We start from the raw sequence: 22,849 nt of genomic DNA on the forward strand, positions 1-22,849 counted from the left end.
TGCGAGTGTCTGTGCGGGGCCCAGGTGCGGGGCCGCAACTGAGCGGTGGTTGCGGTCTCCGGAACCCAGCCGCTCTCTGTGGCGGGGGGCACCCAGCCGGGGTCTTACTTTAGGGTGAGGTTTCAATTTTGGCGTATCCCCCAACGGGCACTGTCCGGACCACTGCTATCCTAATGCCCCCTTCCTCCAGAGAGGGCTTCCCTGCCGCAGGCGCATGGTCAGGATGAGGTCTCCGTTCGTGTGGTGGGTCTGCCTGTGTGTCTGTTCGGGGTAGGAGCATCGGGCACTGTCGCAATATTGACGGCGACGTCACGATTCTCCTGGGGCTTGACCCCCCTCCCAGACTTTGGGTGGCGTAGTGGGGTGCGGGAGCAGAGATTGGACCTGGGAGACAGGGGTTGTGCCATTGCGTTTTTCCGTCCTCAGAGCCCTTCCATGGCTTCCCAGGAAAGGGTGGAGGCAGTGACCAAAGGAACAGGGTTCTGGCGCTGCCCCAAATCGGCCACTTACACCCCAGGGACCTGCGAGCTGCTCAGAGGTCAGTGTGTTTAAAGGACAGGAGAAGGGGCGCCTGGGTGGCTCAGTCGTTAAGCGTCTGCCTTCGGCTTTGGGCGTGATCCCAGGGTCCTGGGACCGAGCCCCACATCAGACTGGGAGCCTGCTTCTTCCTCTCCCACTCCCCCTGCTTGTGTTCCCTCTCTTGCTGGCTGTCTCTCTCTCACTGTCAAATAAATAAATAAAATCTTTAAAAAAAAATAAAATAAAGGACAGGAGAAGAGTGGTGGTAACAGTTACCCTCTGTAAGTCGGTTCTCCCCTACATGACCTGTGGCTTAGCAATTGCTATTGTCATTTTATAGATAAGAAGCCTGGGGCTGGGGTTCAGAAAGGTTCAGGGATCCTACAACTTGCGAGCGGCCAAAAGTCAAAGAAATTAGAATTTTAAAGAGGTGAACTCCTGTGCATCCCTGAGATCACACTTTCAATTTCCCCAGGAAGCCTTATCTCCTCCCCACCCACCACCGCCACAGTGGAACCCACGGTTCTGCACCTTCACACCACCAAATACCTTTTCCTTCAATGGACAGCACAACCTGTAGTCAGGTATTTATATTTAGTTGTCTCCCGTTGGATTAATATTCATCTACCCCTCTAGACCATGAATTCCATCAGGGCAGGCATTGTGCCTGTTTGGGCTGACAACTGTAGCTCCAGCCCCTGGCACATGCTTAATAAATACTGTCCATTCGTTCATTCACTCAACAACAAAAATTTTAAGCCTACTTCACATGCTTTAGACATTGTTCTAAGTGCCGGGGATACAGCAGTTTTAAAAAAAAAGAAAAGAAAAGCAGCAAAAATCCTTGCTGTCCCATGGAGCTAATATTCTAGTAGGAAGGGGACAATAAGTAAGATATGTAGAATTTTGATGCTGGTAAGTGCTCCAGACAAAGTGAAGCAGGGAAGGGAGAGAAGGAGCACCCGGCTGCATAATGGGGTTAGGGGGAGATACAGTTTTACACTGGAATAGGGTGAGACGAAGGGCTCTGCCTGGCACCCAGGAGGCCTCATAGAGATGCTTGTATCTTTGCAGTGATGATGAAGGAATCCAAACTGACTAACTTCCAACAGCGCCACATCATGGACACCGTGAAAAGTAAGAGGCACTCCACAGAGGCTTCCTGGGTGGAGGGACTCTGGACGACACTTTCATTGCTCTTCCATATAAAGGGGTAGAGGACCTCATTTTAAAAGACCAAAGGAGGGGGCGCCTGGGTAGCGCAGTCGTTAAAGCGTCTGCCTTCGGCTCAGGGCGTGATCCCGGCGTGCCGGGATCGAGTCCCACATCGGGCTCCTCTGCTGTGAGCCTGCTTCTTCCTCTCCCACTCCCCCTGCTGTGTTCCCTCTCTCGCTGGCTGTCTCTCTGTCACATAAATAAATAAAATCTTTAAAAAAAAAAAAAAAAACCAAAGGAGGGGTGCCTGGGGGGCTCAGTTGGTTGAACATCCAACTCTTGGTTTCGGCTCAGGTCATGATCTCACAGCCTGTGAGATCAAGCCCGTTAGGGCTCTCACTACAGGGAGTCAGCTTGAAGGATTCTCTCCCTCTGCCCCTTCTCCTGTGCGTGGGCGTGCTCTCTCTCTCTCTCTCTCATTCTCTAAAAACAAATAACTAAATCTTTTTAAAAAATAATAAAAAATAAAAAGACCAAAAAATTTTTCGAATAGCATTTCTAGTCGTTCCTCCTGGAGAATTGACCCTTTAGGGCTTTCGCTTCTTCCTGGGACTTGGGTCCTAGCACGACAACAAGCCTCTGGCTTGTAGTCTATCTCTAGCCAACCTTCCAAGAGATCACAGCCCGATCAAGACGTCCTGCCCAGCCAAAATAGTCTCCACGTGGTCATGTCTGCCATCTGTCCCTCCCCGTTACACACATACCGTATGAGCTCTCCAGAGGAAAGGACTGTGTGTGTGTGTCTTACTCCTCGTTTTATTTAGTCACAGCTTAACTAGCAGAAGCAAGACAACTGGCAGAATTCCAACACAGGACGAGTGCACAAAGGCTGTCCACAGCTCACCTCTGGCCACCCATCGTATTAGTTATTTTGAAGGAAAACCAAAAAATGGAAGTACAGGGGCACAATAGCAAGGTGCTCTCTCGGATCTTGAACACTACCTTGCTTCCTGAAATTTAATTCAATCAGCATTTAATGGATCAGAACAGCAACCTGTGAAGCAGCCCTGAAGAGAATGTCAGAATCTTCTCTATTGAGTCCACCAGAAGTGATTGTCTTATGTGCCGAAGGATGTGCTTATGGGAGGACATCCTGAGCAGCCACAGAAGTAAAGGGAAGGGAGAGCCAGAGAGGCAAATATTGGCAGTGCGTGTCCAGCTGGCCGGGGCAGTCTGTGCCACGCCAGCACAGGGGTCAGGTCCTCCTCGTTGGGGACAAGGACAACGCAGGCTGTCGGAGCCTGGCACCTTAGCACATCCCCATCCCATCACTCCATCTCTGCACTCAGCAATCCACGAATAATCTGGTGCCCCCTGCAGCATGACTAGGAAGGGAGGTGCTAGAAATTCCACTAAAAGTAAATTCGAGGAGGCCAAGGACTATATCTGCCATGTTCACCACAGGACCTCAGGTGCCCAGGTGCTGGGTGTTTACTAAAGGACTGATTTCATTAGTGGGGAAACCAAGGTAAGGAATGGGTTTGCAGGACAGTTTTATTCTCCTAAGTTTTCTTTTTATTTATTTATTTATTTATTTGTTTGTTTGTTTGTTTAAAAAAGATTTATTTATTTATTTTAGAGAGAATGTGGGGAGGGGCAGAGGGGGAGAGAGAGAGAGAGTCTCAAGCAGGCTCCACGCTCAGCACAGAGCCCGACACGGGGCCTGATCCCAAGACCCTGAGATCACGACCTGAGCCAAAACCAAGAGTCAGACGCTTAAGCAACGGCACCACCCAGGTGCCCCCTTAGTTTTCTTTTTTAAAAACTTGCCTCCAAGCATTGGTGTTGAGTCGGCTTTCTTCTCGAATCCCCTCTCTTTTGTTCTCCCCTTAACCAAATCCTACGTATTGTTTTGAGGCTTCTGTTTTGAGGCTTCGTTCGAATTCTGAGGCAAGCCATAAACGCCTCTCCTTCACCTGAACTCCCAGAATTACCTGGGCCGCAGTCACTGCTTGAGGATGGGCTGGAGGACGGAGGACAGGGAGCACTTGGCCCTGGACAGGCGGAAATAGGGTGTGGAGGGAGCAGGAGGGACATTCCAGGAAGCACAGCGTCTCTTCAGAGAAGAGCGGGAAAGGTGTGCTGGGGCTCCAGGTAGAGGCTGTGGGAAGGGGAGGATTTGTGGGAAGTAATGGCAACTCCATCCTTCCAGGCCCTCAGGACAGACATCTTGGAACCATCCTTGACTCCTCCTTCTCTTTCTCCCAGACCCCACATCCAGCCCATCTGCTTGGGTCTGCTTGCCCTTCAAACCATTCCTGACTCTGCCCTTGGCCCCCACACTGTATTTTCATCAGCAGTCAAAGGACCATGTAACTTCTCTGCTCAAAGCCTCCGATGGCTTCCCACCTCAAAGTAAAAGCCAATCTTTCCAGAGGCCTACAAGGCCCTGTACTTCTCTTGCCCTCCCTGACCTCTGACCTCTACTCCCACTATACCCCCACCTTGCTCACCCCATTCCTGGCACCCTAGCCTCCTGGCTGTTGCTTGGACACTCCAGGCACATTACCACCTCACGGCCTTCGCTCCTCTGTTCCTTCTGCCTGGAATGCTCTTCCCCAAAGTATCTGGACAGTAGAGCTACTCCCCTTTGAGGTCTTCTCTCAAACGTTACCCTCTTCATGGGGCCTTCCCTGCCTACCCTATTTAAAATTGTCAAGCCTGCTCTGACATACCGTGTTCCATCCCTGTACTGTCACAATCTACGTATTTTATTTAATCATCATCCACACCCCTCCAACCCCAAAGGTAAGTGCCGCGAGGGCAGGACTTTGTCTTACTTTACTACTGAACCCCCAGTGCCCTGGACCTGGGACAGAGCAGATGCTCAGTATGTCTTTGCTGAGTGGATGACAGAAGGTTGGAAAAGTAGACAAGGCAGATGGGAGGCAAATCAAAACAATGGGTGGGGCCTGCTCTGAGCTGGGCTTTGGGGCGACTGAGAGGAGGGACCGGCCAACCAGATAGGAGGTGACGCACTTGGCTGGCCTGGGGGAGGAGCCCCAGATCTGGGTCAAGACAGTGGGGATGGGGGCGCCTGGGTGGCGTAGTGGTTAAGCGTCTGCCTTCGGCTCAGGGCGTGATCCCAGCGTTCTGGGATCGAGCCCCGCATCAGGCTTCTCTGCTGCGAGCCTGCTTCTCCCTCTCCCACTCCTCCTGCTTGTGTGTTCCCTCTCTCACTGGCTGTGTCTCTATGTCAAATTAATAAATAAAATCTAGAAAAAAAAAAAAAGACAGTGGGGATGGACGGGAGGAGGGGCTGGTGTGTATTACCATCTGAACCATCCCTCCCTGCCTGTGGGCCAAGCAGGTCTGAGGGTTCCAGCTATAGAAATAAAAGCACCGGGGGAGGCTTGACGCACAAGAATGTTTATTGCAGCATTGTTTGAAGTAGTAAAAAAAAAGGGGGGGGGGACAGCTTGAATTTCTGAAATTAGAAGACTAGTTGGATAAAATAAATACGGTATCCATTCTAAGAACTAGTATATAGCTATAAAAAATAAGTTATATATAAATGGAGTGCTCTGGAAGGTTGTCCATGATAACGTGTTAAGCGAAGAGTCTGTTACTGAATATAATACGGTATGATCCAGTGTTTGAAACACGAAGGTCATATACGCACATATATCTTTGACCGTGTCTGTATTAACATCAGAAAGTCTGGAACAAGATCACCAAATTCTAACAATCGCTTGTTGTGGGGTCGGGTGGGGGACTGGAAGGCATAAGGGAAGACTTCTATACTCTTTGACTTGTTGTAACAGGCGGTACCACTTTTATAAATTAACAAAACAAAACAGAACACAACAGAGGTGAATTCCCCCACACACACACACTGGAACCTTCCTTCCCCAGGAGGAGACACTCTGCCCCTACAGTGCAGCCCAACATCCAGCCAGAGGGCGTCGCCTTCCAAACAGCCAGCCGTAGCCATCTACCTGCCTCCCATCCTGGCGGCCCGGCCCCACCTGCGGCCTGCCAGCTTGTGCCAAGCCAACGGGGCCTACAGCCGGGAACCATTCAAGCCTCAAGCCACCCGTAAGTGAGAGGGCCTCAAGAGCCCCTCTTCCACCTCCTTCCCCAAATGGACCGGGGGTGGGGGGTGCGGCAAGGACAGGTGAGCAGGTGTCTAATCAAATTCTCATGCTGTTTATACTAATGTGCTTGTTAGTTTGGGGTGTTCAGGGTACAGGGGAAACCAGTTAGGTGATCCTTTTATTTTTAGAACTCTGTAATGATTAACTCGAGTCCACCAGTCCCTGAGGAACGTTTGGCTATCAGGTGTCACGGCCACTGCTCTTAAGGTCACACAGTCGCTCCAATCCAGAACTCCTCTGCACGCCAACCTACTCCACGGAGCCTTTGTCCCCCTTCCTACTTGGCGTCCCATGTAGCTCTTGGCCCGGACCGCCGACAGTTCCCGCAGCCTCTATACCCAGGCTGCCATCACGACAGTCAGGGTTTTCTTAGTCTCACTCTGTACCAGAACAGTGCATGCGTTCTGACATTTGTTCTCCAGCCCTTCCCCTTCCTGCCTGTCTTGACACAAGCTCAGGGGCTCCCAGGGCAGAAGATGCCCGGTTTGCAGAAGACCCGTCCATGTCACCCAGGGACCCTGGAACAAGCATGCCATGAATGGGGTGCCCTGCCTGCCTTAATGAGGCCATTTCCGGGCCCTACAGGAGATCTGGAGAAAGAGAAGCGAAGACTCCAAAATATTTTTGCCACTGGGAAGGACTCAGAGGAATGGAAAAGAAAGCCCCCTCCAGTGCGACAGGAGGACTCAGCCCCCAAGCTGGACCGCTTTGAAGAATGTAAGCCACGGATGGGCCACTTATGCTGGGGTGAGGGGTGTGGAGGGGCCCATAATCTGTGGTCAAAGTGAGAAACGCTGTCTGACCACAGAACTGCTTCCTCTCCCTGAGAGAGGCAACCTCTTGCCCCCCCGCTACCCCCCGCCAGGAGCCTGCTGGCCCCCTACTGCCCCATAAACGGACGGCCCTTCTCCCCCGTCTAGTGGTAAAGGAGATCCAGGAGAGGAAGGAATTCCTGGCTGGCATGGAGGCGCTGGGACAGGGCAGACAGTACCAAGGGCTCATCCTTGCTGAGATCTCCCAGGTAGGAGAAGCCACAGGGAGGGGTGGGGGAGGGTCCGCCATGAGTGTGCAGGGGGACACGTGTGTGGACACCGCAGCTGCAGCCCAGGTCTGGGAGTCCTCCCTAGCCTCACATCAGCAGCGGCTCCTCAAGCCCACCCTGACAGCCAACTTTTCCTGATGCCCTCTGCAGAAACTACGGGAAATGGAAGACATTGACCACAAGAGGAGTGAGGACCTTAGGAAGGCTCTTGCCACCCCTTGACCTGTCTCCAGAGCGAGGGGCAGAGTAGCCCATCCTGGACCACTGGAGACCACCCCCTGGCCAAGCAGAGTCACCCCCTGGTCAGCCCACCTACCCTGGCCTTCAGTCACATCAAATGGCCGTGCAGCACTGCCCTGGCCTAGGGGACCCTGGGCACACACGGCACCCTAGAAAATGGGCCAATCTCAGAGAATAAGCAGGTTCTCCTCAAGACTCTGCCCAGGGAGCCTGAGTCAGCTGAGCTGCTGAGACCCCCAGTCACAGACAGACACATGCATGCACACCACACACACACACATACACACACACACACACACAATCACACACACAAATGACTTCGAGTCTTTTCTCAGGGAAAGAGCATACACAGTGAAGGCAAGGCCCCATCTCACCATCCTGGGCGTGTGTCCGAGGGCATCCAACAGGCCTCTTCCTCCCCCCCAACACCTGCTGTGTGTCCTACACATTGAGTTTTCAGAACTTTGGAATGAATACGATTCCTTCCTTCCTACCTGCCTTAAGACCTACTTGTTTGACTTCTTACAGCCTTAGGCAAACGTTTAACCACTATGATTAATTGGCCGGTAAGACACATTTAACGTAGGTCATTACATGCACCGTTTTGTTTTCACAAGGATAGGCTTATTTGTTCAAGGAGTTAGAATTTTTCAAGTACAGATGCTTTTTAGCTGTTTGCATATCTCAAGTGGAAATGAGAACCAACACTTCTTGAACACTCCATGGCCGGGCACTGCGTCAGGTGCTGAATTTCACTCGGTTTGTTCTCTCAATAAAACCCTGCGATGACGGTTCGCTCTCCCTGTGTGAAATCTAAGGCTCCCCAAGACACTGTCACCAAGGTCGTTCAACTGGCAAGTAGCCCACTCGGGGTTAGAAGTTAGTTCTCGGGCTTTCCACGAACCCCACAGCCCACAGAAACACAAGGGTGGGAGAGAGCTAGACCAAAAGGGCTTAGCTTTGGTGTGTGCTGGGAGCCCGCGCAGCACCACGGCCTCAGCTCCGACTGCTCATGGGCGAGGCCCGGCCTCAGGCCTATGGAGGCGGCCTCGGACCCCCTGAGCCGCTGCCTCTGCACACAGTCCATGCAAGTCCCCATGTCTTCTGACAACCTCCAGGACTCTGTCACTTTCCTGTCCCCATACATCAAAATAGTTTGGAAAATTCAACCAATACTCCCACCTGGAGGGATTCGTATAATCCTACAGGCCACAGGACCCGAGTTTTAGGCTACAGAACACACACGGCCCCACAGCCTCAAACAGGTAAGTGGAAGGGGCCAGACGAAGGGCTGGTTCGGGAACATTTCCACGGGAAGCCTGTGTCCACATATCCTTCAGAACCTGAGGGCGGAGGGTATACCATAAGGACAGCTGTCCTCCACCTCAAAGGCCCCCTCATGTAGCCCCAAGGCAGCAAACCAGAGAACCCCAGCACACCTTTGGCCCACCCGTGACAGCATAGCCTACCCTTGATTTAAATTCAGATTAGTTGCCAACATTTACAAATCACACACAGACACACACACACACACAAAATCTGCATTTCTAGCTTCTTTTGAAAAATGGAAGGTCTGGCCACATAGGGCCACATTCCCACAGGCTACAGTCGACGTAAGTAAGGAAGAACTTCCCCCTTTAGTTGGGGCATAGACACCCCCGTTCACCTCAGTCCCCGCTGAGTCTCCGGACACCCTGACAGCCTGCCAGAGCCAGCCCTCAGGTTACACCCCGCCTGGTCAGGTGTGTGACCTGCCGGGCCCCCAAAAGCCTTTAGAGTTGGTGACCAGCTCCAGGTCAAGAGATGTTCGCAAGAACACCAGGGGCTGCACAGGCCGCCTCTCTCTGCAGAGGAAGAGTCCTGCCCACTGGCAGGCCCCGAGGGCCAACGCCCCTTGCCGTGGACAGCCCCACTTTCCCCTCCCGGGCAACCAGAGATGCCCGGCCACGGGGCATGGGGCGGCAGGGAAGAAGGCAGACCCGGCTGAGGGCAACACGCCCAAGGCTCGGGGGCACTGGCAACTGAGGTTGTCTCCATTTATTGTTGGTGAGGAAAACCCTCGCGAGTGAATACAGTGCGTACTTTCCCCAGAGGTGTGCTGAGGGAGGGGGCCCCCCGAGCGCCCCACAGATAGCTTATAGCAACAGCGCTTTGCCCGATGACGGCTGCTGGACACATTCCCTGGGGAAAAGGCAATTGTCCCCATTGGCTCCTCCTGTCCCATGGCCATCACAGTGGGGTGAGTGGCCGTCAGTCCTTCGGGCGAACAAGTCGGGAGAGAGCGGACAGCAGTCAAGTGTGAGAAGACAGACTGGTGATGACCACACCCAGGAATGGGCCCACCATCCCCCAGCCCTGGGGTGGCGGGGGCAAGTCTAAATGAGGGGTCAGGCTACAATGTGTTAAGGAACCCGAGATTAGCACCTCCGTGAAGCACAGCTCCCTCCGCTGATGCTCGCGGACCAGAACCACCCCTGGGGCCCGTCTCCCAGAGGCCCTCCCTGGGGACTCAGCTCTAGGGCACCCACCCAGCCCAGCACAGCCACCTGGCCCCGATTCCTGGGGGTGAGGTTTCCGATGGAACAAGGGGAGATGAGACAAGCACCTCCTAGAGCTTTGAGGGACAGAGGGCCGGATTTGTCCGCCAGGCCCATTCGTGTCTGAGGACACAGTAACGAGTTCAAACCTAATTAGACTTCATAAATAGAGCTCCTGAGTGAGGAGAAACAGATTCAGGGCCACCTGCGCTGGAAAGCAAAACGGGAACTCAGAGCCAGGGCTGGGGCAGGAAGAAACCAGGGCAGCCAAGCCAGGCTTGCCGGCCTGCCAAGAGCAGCAGAGCCCCGAGGGCAGGAGACCCCGGGCCAGAGGTCCACCACCTCATGGGTGGAAGGGCCGACCGCAGGGGTGGAAGGGCCTTCAGGTCAGAACTCTGACAGCTAAGAATCCCATCTGGACATGGTACAGAAGGGAAGAGAGACCCAGGAACTGCCTGTCACGGCAGGCAGTGGCTGGGATGCCAGGCAGGTGTGCTGAGCCCCCGCCGCTCCCTGGACCCAGGGCCCTGCTTGCTCCTTGGCTCAGTCACAGCCTCTGGAGTCCTCAGAACCAGACCGGGCAGGGCTGAGCCACAGCTGCCCGCGGCCCTCAGAAAAGGGAAGAAAATTCTTTGGCCCAGACCAGCCAGAGGACCCTGAGGAGGGAGAAGCTGTCACCCAGAGGCCCCCTCCCCTGACGTCATCTTTCCCCGGGACTGATCCCAGTGGGAAGCAGCGTGCCCCCCCAGCAGAGCACAGCCGGGGGGCTGCACACGCCAGGAGGGGTGGGGGTCCCAGCTGGCCACCCTCGCTGTTAGCTCTTGTCCCCCGGGGACTTGCTCTTGGTGTCCCGCTTGTTCCCTAGCAGCTTCAGCACCTTCATGGTCTTGAACTTCCCCTTCTTCTTGCCCTCGGGTTCAGCCTCCTTCTGGAACTCTGCAGAAGAGAAGGGGGAGCACTTAGCATGTGGCTAAGGGGAGCACGTCGGCACAGGCCGGGGCAGTGACGAAGGCCCAGCTCCGCTCCTCCAGCCCGTCTGGAGTCCTGGGCACGTCACTTCACCTTTGTGAGGATGGGGACCATGCCCGTCGCGGTGTTTCGGCAAGGATCCAGAAATAAGCAACTGTGAAAGCAACCTGGAGCTTGGAAGCATGGCCTAGATTTATCGTGAAGAAGCCCAGTGCTCACAGCTCCGGGGGCTACAGCACGGACACTGACGGAGCTAGAAGGAGCCTCAAACACGATCCCCCTCACCCGCAGTTTTCACGAGGCAACTGCAGACCTTTGAAATGGACCGACACCGGTGGCGCACCCTGCAGGTGCCAGGCTCAGGGCGAAGTGCTTTCTGTGCGCCATCCCAGGAACCCTCTGCACCCCCATGTTGCACACCGGGACGGGGAGGCCTGCACGGCTGAAAAGGCTGAAATGACGGGCTCCAAGTCACCCAGCTAATAAGTTCCAGAGCTGGGCTTGGAACCCAAGCAGCCCGACTAGAGTCCAGACCTAACCACAAGAACACAAAAATGAGTCACTGGTGGAACCAAGATATAACCCAGGTCTCCTGACTCCCAGGCCAGTGCTCTTTTAGCTGTTCCGGGCACCATCTTATCTCTGGTAGGCACGGCTATTTGAGCCCACAAACTTTTTTTTTTTTTTTTTTTTTTTAAGATTTATTTATTTGAGAGTACCCAGGGTGGGGCGGGCGGGGGGAAGCAGAGGGAGAGAATCCCCAAGCCGACTGCCCGCTAGGCGCAAAGCCAGACGCAGGGCTCAATCCAGCACCATGAGATCATGACCAGAGCCGAAATCAGCAGTCAGGGGTTTAACCAACTGAGCCACCCAGGCGCCCCTCGCCCACAAACTTCTCCAAGAGCAGCTGCAGATGTCAAGGAGGAACTCCCGGCCTCAAGCAGCCGCCCTGGGACAGTGCTCCTTACCCACCCCAGCCCTCCCTGCAGCCCACCCTCTGAGCCCAGGCCACAGCCTTCCTGGCTCTAGGCTGGCCTGCCTCACCATGCATGGCCCTCCCATCAAGGGGGAGGCTTAGAGTTTGCCCACACCATCCCTGGAGCGCCCGCTCCAAGCCTCTGTTCAACCTGCCCCCTACCCTCCCACAGATCGAGGTGGACCAGAGCCCTGGGAGGGGCCTCACCTTTCCTCCTGATCATGGCTTCCAACATCTTGTCTTCCTCCTCCTCCCTGAAATGAGAAAGGGAAGCCGAGTGTCCCACAGGAGGAAGGACCAGATATTCTCTTAGTCCCTTCCAGCCTGAGTCCCTCCCACAAGTTGAGAGAGGGTGTGCTGGGATTGCTGGCCACGAGGGCAGGGCTGGCCTGGCCTGCTCTGGGCCCCTCCTGCAAGGAACCTCCCACCCTGGGGTGGGGGGAGCCCCTCCCCAGCCGCCTCACCTCTGCCGGTCCTCGTCCAGGCAGTTGACGATGGCGTTGCGCTGCTCGATCAGGGTCATGAGCTCCTGCATCAGCACCTTCTCTCGGCCCCGGTCCTCCTCTGTCCAGTCCTTTTCTGTCCAAGGAGAAATTTGGGGAACTGGGTGGTGGGAAACCCTCCTGCCTTCCCAGGAAGCCAGGGGCCAATGCCTAAGTGCTGAGGTGGCCATGGACCAGCCCCATGCTGGGTCCTGTGAGGACAGGAAGGAGGGGCCCACCTGGGGGGGGATGACCCGTTTTGGGGGAAATGAAGGTTGTTAAGGAAGAGACCAAGGAGACTAGGCTGCCTACCAAAAAACCCTTCAAGAGGGCTCCGGGAGGGCAAGCACGACCAGCTCTTGCCAGAGGGGATCCTGCTTCTGCTCATTCATTCGCTCAACGAATGTTCACTAGGAGGTTTCTTGGAGGAGGCAGGATTCAGGCCGGGCCTGCTGAGAGCCTCCAAAGGTGGGCTGGCCGGCCAGAGCGGGGCAGGCCTGGGCAGATACCAGGGGACCCCAGCGGTCCTTACACAGTAGAAGCAATGTGACCCAAGTGGCGTATTGGGATCTTAACATAATGCCATGAAGGAGGGCAGATCAGAGGGGACAGGACCATGGGGGTGGTGAGCCCAGCCAGGAGGTGTCCCTGAGGGGTCATATACCTGCTGTCCCACCAGCCTCCTCTCAGGAACCCGAGCCATCCATCCCACAGGACCACCCAAGGGTCCACTTGCACCTTAGTTTCCCTTTTGTCCAGCCCACAGGCTCCCAGGGGAAGGGTGTCCACACCTAGCCTTCCCTCCACAACATCCACCACCACAGGCCTCCCTGTCTTGAAATAAACATCCTGAACCCCCACAGTCACATTCCAATGTCCTTACACCTCACCTTGCCAGAGCTCAGGAGCAGGCAGCCCGGCATAGTTCTGGAGACATCATGGGAGTCACCATCCCAATTCAAATCCCTCCACTACTTCCCAAATGTGGGGCGTGGGGAGGTCATGTCCCTACACTACATGTGGGAAACTGAGGCTCAGGGAAGTTAGGTCCTTGACCAGTGTCACACAGCAAGCTACAGCCCTTACGGTGCTTTATGGGTCCCTAACTGACCTCGGGCCTTATAAGCCAGTCTCACCCTGCAAAAGCAACCTCCGGGACAGGATGACAAGCCCAGGACGAGGAGCCATCAGACAGAAGGCTGCAGAAGCAGCACCATACGCCCAGGGCCAGGCTGGCCGGGAGGCCCACAGGACTGCGCCCACTCCAGCCACAGGGCGTCGCTGTGGCTCCCTCTGCGTGGGGGCCGTGTCCCAGCCTCCAGGCGATGTGGGAATGACTCATACAGGGCAGCGGACTGGCTTCCAGAGACGCTTCTGCTCTGGGTCTTATCCAGCCTCCCAAGTTCCCTAGTCAGTGGAGAGGCAGGGCCACTGTCCCAGCAGGCAGGAGGGACAGGCCAAGTCAGAGTCAGGGATTAGAAGCCCAGTGCCACCATCAACGGGCAAGACTCAACCTCCGGTTCTTCATTTCCTCATCTGTGAAATGGACACAGTGAAGCCCACCGCCTGGGCCGGAGGAAGCGGCCAAGAGCCCTGGCTCCTGTGGTCTCGCTGCCCACCTGTGGCTCTGTGGCTCAACGACACGTCAGGGCCACAGACCCCAACTCAGCCACATCATAACCATCAACCACCAGCCCCTCGGGGGCACAGAGCGTTTCCACATCCTTATCTCCTATCCCAGGAATACCCTACAAGGTGGGTACCTTCATCCAATCTTACACTTGAAGCCACTAAGGCTCAGTGAGGCTAAGAAACCTGCCTAACTGCGACGCCACACCCAACCCCTCCCGCTGCCCCTCCACCATCCTGCCCCGCACCCCCAGAGTCCCTCTGAGCCACACTGCACTCGGGATCCTTCCACCATGCCTCCCACCACTGGTGAAGCCTGGCCATGCTCTGGCCTCATGGCCATGAGCCCTGAGGTGCCTCTGGACAGGAATCTGCTGTCACCCACTCATCTGGGGCAGCCCTGGGCCCTGGAGCCCGAAGGCTCTCCCCAGCAGGTACCCGTCTACCCACAAGTCCCAGGAGAGGGAGCAGCCAAGATAGTCTGCTCCTGGGCCTGCTGCTCTCTGCAAGCCGGTCACTCCTGATGGCACATGAGGCCACACCCCCACACTGGCCATGCTGTTCCTTCTCCTGCCATCACTCGAGCCTAGGTATCACCTGCTATGACCCAGACAGCACCTCCTGGCCCTCTCCTCCTCTGGCCCTGTTCCCAGAGTCGGCCTGTGTGTCCCCACCCCGGGGCTCTGCCTCCTCCCCAGCCGGGAGGGTAAGAAGTGGGCCCCCTCGTGCGTGAATGTCACGGCCCCCGGGCAGGGGCCAGAGGAGTGCCTGTGGCTGCGCTCACCTGGCTTGTTGAGGAGACAGCGGAGCTCGTACTCCACGTCCGCCTGGCGTTGCTCCAGGTTCTGCTGCTTGAAACTAGACAGCGGGAACAGCCAACTGTTAACCCTGCCCCGGGCTGCCAGCGAGGAGGGAAGGCAGGGGAGATGCTCCGTGCTGAAGTCCACGGATTCTGGGGAGGGGAGCAGGGGCCGCGGGGGGAGGACTCACACATAGATGAGCTCGGACTCCCGCCGCACCAGCAGATGCTTCTCGTGGATGAGCTTGAACCAGTCCACCAGCATGTCGTCCTCACGGCCCTCTGGAAGCCAGATGCCCACTGAGGCCAGGGCTGGCAGCACTTGCAGCCCTCAAAGGAGCCATCGAGGCTCGCCCTTGGGGAGGGAGGCCCCTGCCACCCCTAAGTCCCACCCACCAGGCCCTCCCAGCAGCTCCCGCGCACCGTTCACTCCGCCACGAAGCTTCTCCTCCAGCAGGACTCCACGGTGTTCCAGCGCATCCAGCTGGCGCTCGATCGTGTCCATCTCTCCGTGGATGTCCTCCTCGGGGATGTACTGGTCAGCCTGGACCTGCCCGACAACACCCCGGTCACCGGAAGGACAGCCCACCCCTCCCACCTGCCTGCTGCCAGGGGCTTTGCCATTTCTCTGGCCAGCACTGGCCTCCCCAGACCCTGGGCCTGGGCTCTGTCCCGCACCCCAGCGTGGCCAGGTGCAGGATCCCAGTGTGGGGAAGGGCCGCTGTGGAGAGGGTCCCAACCCCTCCATGCCCCTGGCCCCAGCGCCAAAAGGCACACCCAGAGGGAGGCACAACCTCCCGCCTCTCGTGGCAGCCCTTCCCCCGCCTCTGCCACTCCAGAAATGATATCACAATGTAAGAGAGTGACCCTGGGAGAGAGAGAAGCTCGACAGCACTCTAATCTGTTTAACTGGAAGTGTATCATGGGAGTGCTCTGATCCTTGAACTATTATTAGTAACAAGTGAAATGCGCCAGCCATGGCTCCAGCTTGAGAACAGCTGGTCTGCTCACAGTCCCCCCGGCTGCAAGTTAACCTTCCAATCGGGCCCCCAAGTGCCCCTCTCCACACCCCCAAAGGCAGCTGCCCACACAGCCCATCTCAGTCCCACGGGACTCCTGAGGCGGCCAAGGGAGGGGGCCCGGGCCCAGGTGGCCGAGGGCCTGCGGGCTGCCTGCCGGTACCTTGCGTTTGATAAGCGGGAAGCCGTGTCCTGGGGCAGGCGGCCTGGCTGGCTTGGATCCCTTGGTGGTCTTCTTTGTGGCTGGGGATGCTGTGGGTGATGCCTTCCGGTTAAAAGGGTTCTCCTTGCAGGAAGACTGAAGGCAGGGAGAATGGCAGAAGGTAAGTCTGGGGAGGGGGTGCAGTAGGACCCCCGGCAGCCTGACTACATGGGACTAGGGCCTGGAGCCGGGGAGGAGGCAGCCCAGGCAGGGAGAGAGAGACTCTCCCAGCACTCCGTGTCTGGTGCACCGTGGTGTTCGACAGACATTTCCATTTCCAAGGACCTCCCGCCTACAGCCCAGCACTGGATACCTTTACATACTCCTGTTCTCGAACCTCTCTGCAAAATGGGTACTGTAATGCCCAATTTATAGCTGAGTGCACTTAAGTTCAGAGAGGTTAATTAATTGGCTCAAGGTCATGCACTTCCTAAGGGCCCAAGCTAGGGTCAGGGACAGTGGTCAGGATATGGAGTGTAGACGGCTATGCTTGCTGACTCAGGGCTCACAACCACCCCTTTCTAGCAGGGACTCTCAGGCTCAGAGAGGGAAATAAAGCTCCTAGCCCATGTCACCCCACCAGGAAGTGTGAAAGCAGGGATCCCACCTTCCATCTGGCCAGATGGAGGAAAAAAGTAGCTTCCTTCCTCCCCATCCAGGAAAGACCCCTCCCCTCTGCTGCACCACCCTCCATGCACCCCAGCCCTGCATCTGTCTGACCCTCTGCGGAGACCCCACCCCTCTAAGGCCAGCACAGCCAGACAGCCCCCGCACTGGGACAGGGCCTCGTCTGCCACATGGGCAACGCAATGTCTTCCTGCTGTTTCCCCAGCTCATCAGACACAGAGGTGTCGTGATGGGTCCCCATGGGAAGGTCTCGCTTGAGGCCCCCAGTGCTCCCAGGAGTGTTGACCCAACTTTCTCCCAGCAGCCGAGGGAGGCTGGAGGGAGCCCTCTCACCTCACCCGTGCTAGCCCATGGAGAGATTCTTTCAGGCTGGTAGTTGCCCGGGGATTTCTGAGGCAGGAAAAGTACCAGGGCCTGAGTCCAGGCATGGCAGAGAAAAAGGGTTTGGTTCCCACAGGGCAGCACCCAGAGGGGCCCAGCAGGGTCAACCAGCCCCAGGCCCCCAAGGTCCCCAAGGAGTCTCAGCCTTTTAGCACAGACTCAGTCAAGCCAACCTTTCACACACCCCCAGGACAGAAAGAAGACGTTTAAAAGGAGCTGCCTGAAGGAGTGGGGCGGGGGGGAGTGCCCAAAGTTGACCTCTTCCCCACGTGCCACCACTAGGGAACCCTGGGCCTCCTCAGAGCAGTCTGAGGCCCACAGAAGGGGCGGGGCCTTCTCAAGGTCACACGGCAGGCCGGTAGCAGAGCCGAACAGGAGGCTGCTGACCAGGCCAGGGCAGGTGAAACGTCTGAGAGGTGCCCAGGTAGGAGCTGGACCAAGCGCTCAGCCCTCTCCCCAGACTTATCCTCCATCAGGTCATCAGACCGTGACTACAGCCACCCCACCCGAGCAGTCCTGCCACTCTCCACCCGGGGCCGCACGAGCCCCGGACCCTCAGAGGGCTGCAGAGTGTGTGCAGACGTGGACAATCAGAACCTGGTGGCCCAAAAGGATTGTGGCTACAAGAGAGGCGCCCTCAGGAACTAGATGCCCAGAGGAGGGTCCTGACCCCTGATGACCCCCGGTTCCTGGCATGGGACTAAGGAACAATTACACGAACAGCCACAAAGGTCACCTGGAGAATGAGCTCCCTGAGACCGGTTCCCCCGCGAGGAGACGGAGGACACGGAGGGTGTGGGAGGGGCCTCGGCATAAACAGGGCCTCGTGAACAAAAAGGTGGACAGAAGGATGCGAAGATGGATGGTGGCGGGGGGAGTGGGTCCCGGATGGGCAAGTACATGGGACAGGCAAGTAAACAGGTGCCCAGGCGCGTCACTGTATGAAGGGCCAGGCAGGTGGAAAGGGGGGGTAGATGGATGGGAGGATGGGTAGAGAAACCCGCGCCTCAGTGAATGGAGTCATGAACGGAGTCATGAATGGAGTCCTGGGGGACACAGCCAAGTCAGTAAAGAAGTCAGAGGCCAGCAAAGATGGAAGGCCCTGGACATCCCTGCCCTGAGGCCAGACAGGACGGCAGCTCTTGGCAAGGGGAGCACTCACCTTCACTTGGAGCTGCGGGGACGAGCTTCCAGGGGAAGGCGCGGGGCTCTTGTCTCCAACCAGTAAGAGAGGGGTGGGGGCAGCGCCACTGCAGGGCTTGGCTGGCTGGGGACCCGGGCTGCCCCTGGTACCGGGGGCAAGGCCAGGGCTGGCCTGAGGTATCTGGTCCACGCTGGGCTGCACCAGCTCCCCGGAGGAGGACAGGGAGGAGTCAGCGGAGAGGCTGGCAGAGGTCCCAGGGGTGCCAGGGGCATGGACCGCAGGCTCCGAGGAGCTCTTGGGCACAACGGGTGGTTCTAGAAGCTCCCCAGAGGGGGTCTGGCTGGAGCTCTCGGAGGACAGGCTCTCCACACTGAGGGCTGGTGACGGGGTCGCGGAGGGCGGCTCCGAGTGCGACAGGCGGGAGGTGTGCAGAGCTGTACAAACAAATGAGCACGTGAGCGCCCCACGAGGAGGCACAGCCTCACCTGACACCCTCCACCCTCCACAGAGCCGCAGGGAGCCCTGGAACCCCAAGTGCTTCCGTGTCCAGACAAGGCCGGGGCCCAGAGAGCAGCAAGGGCGTGACAGGCCCGAGGTCAGCAGCCGACGAATCGTCCGCATTCAGCCCCCACGCTTGGGGATCTGGGGCGCCACCTCAGGGCACATCTGCAGTCCTGGGTTCCCTCACTGCCTCTCACTTCCTCCTGCATGTGGCCGCTGCCTCCACTTCCCCTCCCCTGTCTGATCTGACCCAAAGCAAAGCCCAGTGGAGGAGGCGAGGCTGCCAGGGGAAGGGGAGGGCAGACAGAATCCAGGCTGGCCTGTCCTCTGCCTCGGACCAGCAGGAGAAGGGGGGAACCGGCAGCCCTTACAGCTGCCGGCCCGGGCCAGGCACCGCCCTGTGCCGCTTTAACCCTCGTGTGGGTGATGGATACCATGCCTTGAAGCATCGCCATCTGTGTTTTCCAGATGAGCCGGCGGATTCAGAGGGAAGGCACTTGCCCGGGAAGGGCCGGCGTCCCGCAGCTGCCCACCCCTCCGTAGCTAGAGGGTCCCGGGGTTCCAGCAGGGGCCGGAGCGGGGAGCCCCGGGCCACCTGAGCACCTGCCTCCAGGCATCTCTCGTGCACTCTCAGCCCCCCGTCCAAGGGGCTCCCGCTGGGGTCTTGGGAGGCGGCCGGACCCCCAGCCATGATGGAAGGTGACCAGGCCTGAGGCCTGAGAAGCCCGCAAGACGGTGATAGACAAAAACTACAATGAGGGGCCCCTGGGGGGTTCAGTCAGTTGAGCGTCTGATTCTTGATTTCAGCTCAGTCATGATCTCGGGGTCCTGGGGTCAAGTCAAGTTTCATGCTCAGCGGGGAATCTGCTTGAGATTCTCTCTCCCTCTCTCTCTGCCCGGCACACCCCTCTTTCTGTATCTCCCTGTCTCTGTCTCTCAAATAGACAAATAAATCTTAAAAAAACACAATTACAAAGAGCACGGGTGAGAGGGCGTGGTAGGTGGAGGGAGGCACAGCACCCGAGGCTGGCCCACTACCACCAACTTCCAGATGGGGACACTGAAGGCAGACACAGGAAGGAGCTGCTCAAGGTCACCCACAGCCAGGTCAGAGCCCAAGGTGCCCGGCGACGGGAGGGTAGAGACTAGACAGGCAGGACTCAAGTGAACCCCGCCACACGCTCTCCGCGAGCCAGGAGGTGCTGAGCCCTGCAGCGGGCACACGTTTAATCCTCACGACACCTTACGTGAGGTGGGTTACGTAACGGAGGGTTAGGAGGCTAGAGTGCGGAGCCTCCGACCTCTGGCCTCCTGCCTGTCAAATCCCGCCTATACTGCTCAAGCGCTCTGAGGCCTTGGGCAAATCCCATGCCCTCTCTGTGCCTGCTTCCCCACCGGCAAGATGGGAGCATGAGACCTACCCCATAGGTGTGCTCTCGAATCAGCTGAGAGGACACACGTGGCCCCTGGCCTGGCAGGGACCCCACTGCACCACACAGCCTCCTCCAGCCCTGGGCTGACCCCGGCCCCCAAGCCCAGCGTTTTGTCAGGAGAGCTCCCAGAGACGGCACTCACCGAGTGGGGACGCGCTGGGCGCGCGGGGGGCAGGGCGCTTCTTCGTCTTGGGGCTGCTGGTGGGGGTGATGCCATACCAGGGGTGCAGGGACTTGGGTGCGGACTCCGCCGAGGGGGCTAGGGCAGGGCCAGCGGCCAGGCTGGGTGCAGCTGGGGGCTCGTCCTCCTCCTCCTCTTCAAAGGGGTTGTAGGGCTTGGGCTCTGGGCCAGCTGTCACCTGGCTCTGCTGGGCCGCCTCCTTCACGCCGCCATTCTCCACCTGCCTGCTGTCCCGGCTTGGAGGTCCGGGGCTACTGCTCGGCGGGAGGGGGGCTGGCTTCTTCTTTGGCTCTGCCTGCACCAGGGTGATCCATGGGGGGTCTTTCCTGGGGGCTGGTGTCCTGGAGGGATGGGGGAAGAGGCAGAAACCATTGGGGTGGGGGCAGCAGCCTCTTCTCTCTGGACAGTTTTAAGCCCATTTCAAAGGGAGTGGGTGAGAAACTGCACCCCTCTCCCGCAGCCCCGTGAGATCGGTCTGGGCCCAAGGCTGACATGGACTGTTACATCCTGGCTGGGACCCTTAAGGCCCAGAGAGAATGAACCTTCAGCCTGCATCAGCCCAGCCCAGGAAAGGACCCGCAGGGGCTCTCTGTGTGAGGCTCAGTCACCTGGCCCCTCTCCATAGTCGCCCACGTATGAAATGGGGACAATAACCTTCACTTCACAAGGGCATTCTAAGGATCCAATGGGCAGAGCGCTTTGCATACAGCAAGTGCTCACTGAGTGTTAACTACTATTACAGCTGGGGCCCACTCTCCCCCTCAGAGACCACACAGCTCCAAAGAACAGCTGGAAATAGCTGTCCTCACAGCAGGACGCAGAGTCCCAGGCTGGAGGGCCTGAGCCAGGTACACAGCGGAGCTTTTCTGGGTCTTTCTAGACTTCAGCTGCCAATTCTCACAACAGTTCTCTGAGTGAGGCCTAAGTCTCCCATGTCACAGAGCAGCAGGGGCATGGAGAGGTCCAGGGGCTCCAGAGGCACTGCCTCTAGCAGGACTACACCCACAGGAGTAGGGACCCCAGGGGAGCCTCGGGGAAGATGTGGGCAAAGCACTCGGCCCCAGCGTCATCCACCCAGAATGAGCCTCGCACATCCTCGGGAGACTGTACTGGTGAGTCATGTGCCCACGGAAGCCTCGCCCACCCCCCAGACCCCAGGGGCACCCCCATTCCCAGCACGAGGGCCTCCAACACGGGAAAGCCTCTCCAAGCCAGCGTACCTCTCTGACAGCTTGGGCGTCCCTCTCGGCTTGGGGACGGGGGGTTCGTGCAGCCTTCCTAGATGGGAAAGGAGAGTGAGACAGGCCTTCCTCATGGGTGGCTGTGGGCTGGGCAGCAGAGTCGGGCACTGTGGAGCCGCGGCGTGCCCTCCCTTTCTACCTGGCTTAGCCAGGACTCCAGGTGGCCATGGCAACCTCTCCTCCCACCTTGCACCTCCCAGCACACGGGGAGATTAGATAAGCACCAAAAGTGACAGGTAAGAACAGTCATAGAGCCAAGGCCAGGAGACCTGGAAACCCCATCGGCACTTCAGCCCAGAAGGGGGAACCCAAGTGTCACTCGGACACTTCCCCAGCGTGGACAGAAAACACTGCGTTACCTCAGCCCCAGTGTCACCTCCTCCTTGAAGTCTTCCCTGACCCCCAAGTGTCCTACATGAAACCCACAAGAGCCTCTGCTTCCCCTATCTTAAGAGACTCCCACGTTCTACGGAAATCCCTATGTCTGTGCTTGTCCCCCCGCTGAGACTGGCAGAGCCTCGAAGGCACAACCAGGCCTGAACAGGATCTGTCCCCAGGGCCCAGCTCAGGGCTGGGCTCAGAGCAGGCCCCCTGTGCGTGTGGAACTGAACAAGGCCCAGAGAACGTGGACACACGAAAACTCCCAACGCACACACACGTACACCGAAACACCAGACGCACCCCAGCAAGTGCCCAGCTCCCACTGGACCCTCGCTCACCATTTACTAGGCCACTGCTGCCACCCTGTTCCGCCGAGTTCTCGTGCTGCAGACTGGACCGGGGCCGGGGCGTGGGGGGTGTCAGGGCTGGGCTCTCGGGGGCCTTCCTCGGGGCAGGCGTGGGGCGGCCGGCCGGGGAGCTGCCCAGCTCCTGTGGTTTGCTTGGAAGCCGGGGTTTGGTGGCGATCTGGGGCCGGGCCTCGGGGCTGGCCTTGGGGACACCCACCTCAGCCCCTGCGGGCACACTAGCACCCGCACCGCCGCCGTCCACATCCTTGACTTCTTCTGCAAGTTGCTGCTGCTTTGGCTGCAGAGGGGGCCCGGGCTTGGCCCCCAACCGCCCACCCGGGCCCAGCCTGGCGCAGTGCTCCGCGCACACGAAGGTGCCTTCCTCAGGCCCACTTCTGTAAGCTCCAGGGAGCAGGGTGCTGGAGCACTGCCGACACCTGCCAGGGAGAAGGTCGGGAGGGGGCTTCAACGCAGCCGGGCACCCAGCCCGGGACCCTGGCTCCTCCTCCCCCAGAGCCGCGGCTGTGCCCGCCCTCCCTCCTCCCATCTGCCGGCCTGGATCCGGTACCCCAGACTTCCCACTGGAGAAGGAACACGGTAACTGCCAGAAGCCCAGAACTATAAAATCACATGAAATCAAGCAACATAAATTGTGAAACATGCTTCAGTTTGTGCTGCAAGAGGAAGCAAAAGTCTGCCCCCGCGCGGGGAGACCAGCCAGCGCCGAGGCCGTGGGTCGTGAGCGGCTCAGGAAACCAACCGCGTGGTCGTGAACCAAGCGAGGTTTTTCGATTTTGTTTTTTATGAAACAGAATAAAATACAATATATCGGAGTGTATCGCACAAGTAAGAATGTGCTGTTTGAGGAAACTCTCCGGTTGTGCATC

At 57.8% G+C, this 22,849-nt stretch overlaps 2 protein-coding genes and 1 long non-coding RNA gene across 8 annotated transcripts in view; 2 read left to right on the forward strand and 1 right to left on the reverse strand.

The window, feature by feature from the left end:
* The first annotated feature begins 9 nt into the window (after nucleotides 1-9).
* CUNH22orf23 (chromosome unknown C22orf23 homolog) lies at nucleotides 10-7,907 on the forward strand. 6 transcript variants are annotated; one of them, XM_057316314.1, is made up of 6 exons: nucleotides 436-538; nucleotides 1,594-1,656; nucleotides 5,590-5,772; nucleotides 6,345-6,548; nucleotides 6,752-6,852; nucleotides 7,024-7,907. In XM_057316314.1, the coding sequence occupies exons 1-6, from the start codon at nucleotides 436-438 to the stop codon at nucleotides 7,093-7,095; spliced, it is 726 nt and encodes a 241-aa protein (XP_057172297.1). In that variant the 3' UTR covers nucleotides 7,096-7,907. The 6 variants fall into 6 exon arrangements, with proteins under 6 accessions (XP_057172300.1, XP_057172297.1, XP_057172301.1 ...); XM_057316318.1 differs by having other exon boundaries at nucleotides 6,417-6,548; XM_057316315.1 differs by adding an exon at nucleotides 995-1,103 and having other exon boundaries at nucleotides 453-538; nucleotides 6,752-7,907.
* Nucleotides 5,088-22,849, reverse strand: part of MICALL1 (MICAL like 1) — a 29,102-nt gene continuing 11,340 nt past the window's right edge. The window contains exons 6-16 of the mRNA XM_026479657.4: nucleotides 21,954-22,399; nucleotides 21,214-21,271; nucleotides 19,955-20,334; nucleotides 17,897-18,312; nucleotides 15,688-15,822; nucleotides 14,929-15,055; nucleotides 14,697-14,787; nucleotides 14,491-14,564; nucleotides 12,060-12,174; nucleotides 11,803-11,849; nucleotides 5,088-10,586 (exon numbers count right to left, since the gene is read on the reverse strand). Coding sequence (XP_026335442.1) covers nucleotides 10,465-10,586; nucleotides 11,803-11,849; nucleotides 12,060-12,174; nucleotides 14,491-14,564; nucleotides 14,697-14,787; nucleotides 14,929-15,055; nucleotides 15,688-15,822; nucleotides 17,897-18,312; nucleotides 19,955-20,334; nucleotides 21,214-21,271; nucleotides 21,954-22,399 — 2,011 coding nt within the window. The 3' untranslated portion in view covers nucleotides 5,088-10,464. The remainder of the gene's footprint in view (nucleotides 10,587-11,802; nucleotides 11,850-12,059; nucleotides 12,175-14,490; nucleotides 14,565-14,696; nucleotides 14,788-14,928; nucleotides 15,056-15,687; nucleotides 15,823-17,896; nucleotides 18,313-19,954; nucleotides 20,335-21,213; nucleotides 21,272-21,953; nucleotides 22,400-22,849) is intronic.
* LOC123002277 (uncharacterized) lies at nucleotides 15,473-19,346 on the forward strand. The gene is made up of 3 exons (XR_006412019.3): nucleotides 15,473-15,847; nucleotides 18,387-18,473; nucleotides 18,848-19,346. It is a non-coding gene; the product is annotated as an uncharacterized LOC123002277 (long non-coding RNA).

This window comes from Ursus arctos, unplaced genomic scaffold, assembly GCF_023065955.2.
Source record: "Ursus arctos isolate Adak ecotype North America unplaced genomic scaffold, UrsArc2.0 scaffold_21, whole genome shotgun sequence".
NCBI classification, from domain to species: domain Eukaryota; kingdom Metazoa; phylum Chordata; class Mammalia; order Carnivora; family Ursidae; genus Ursus; species Ursus arctos.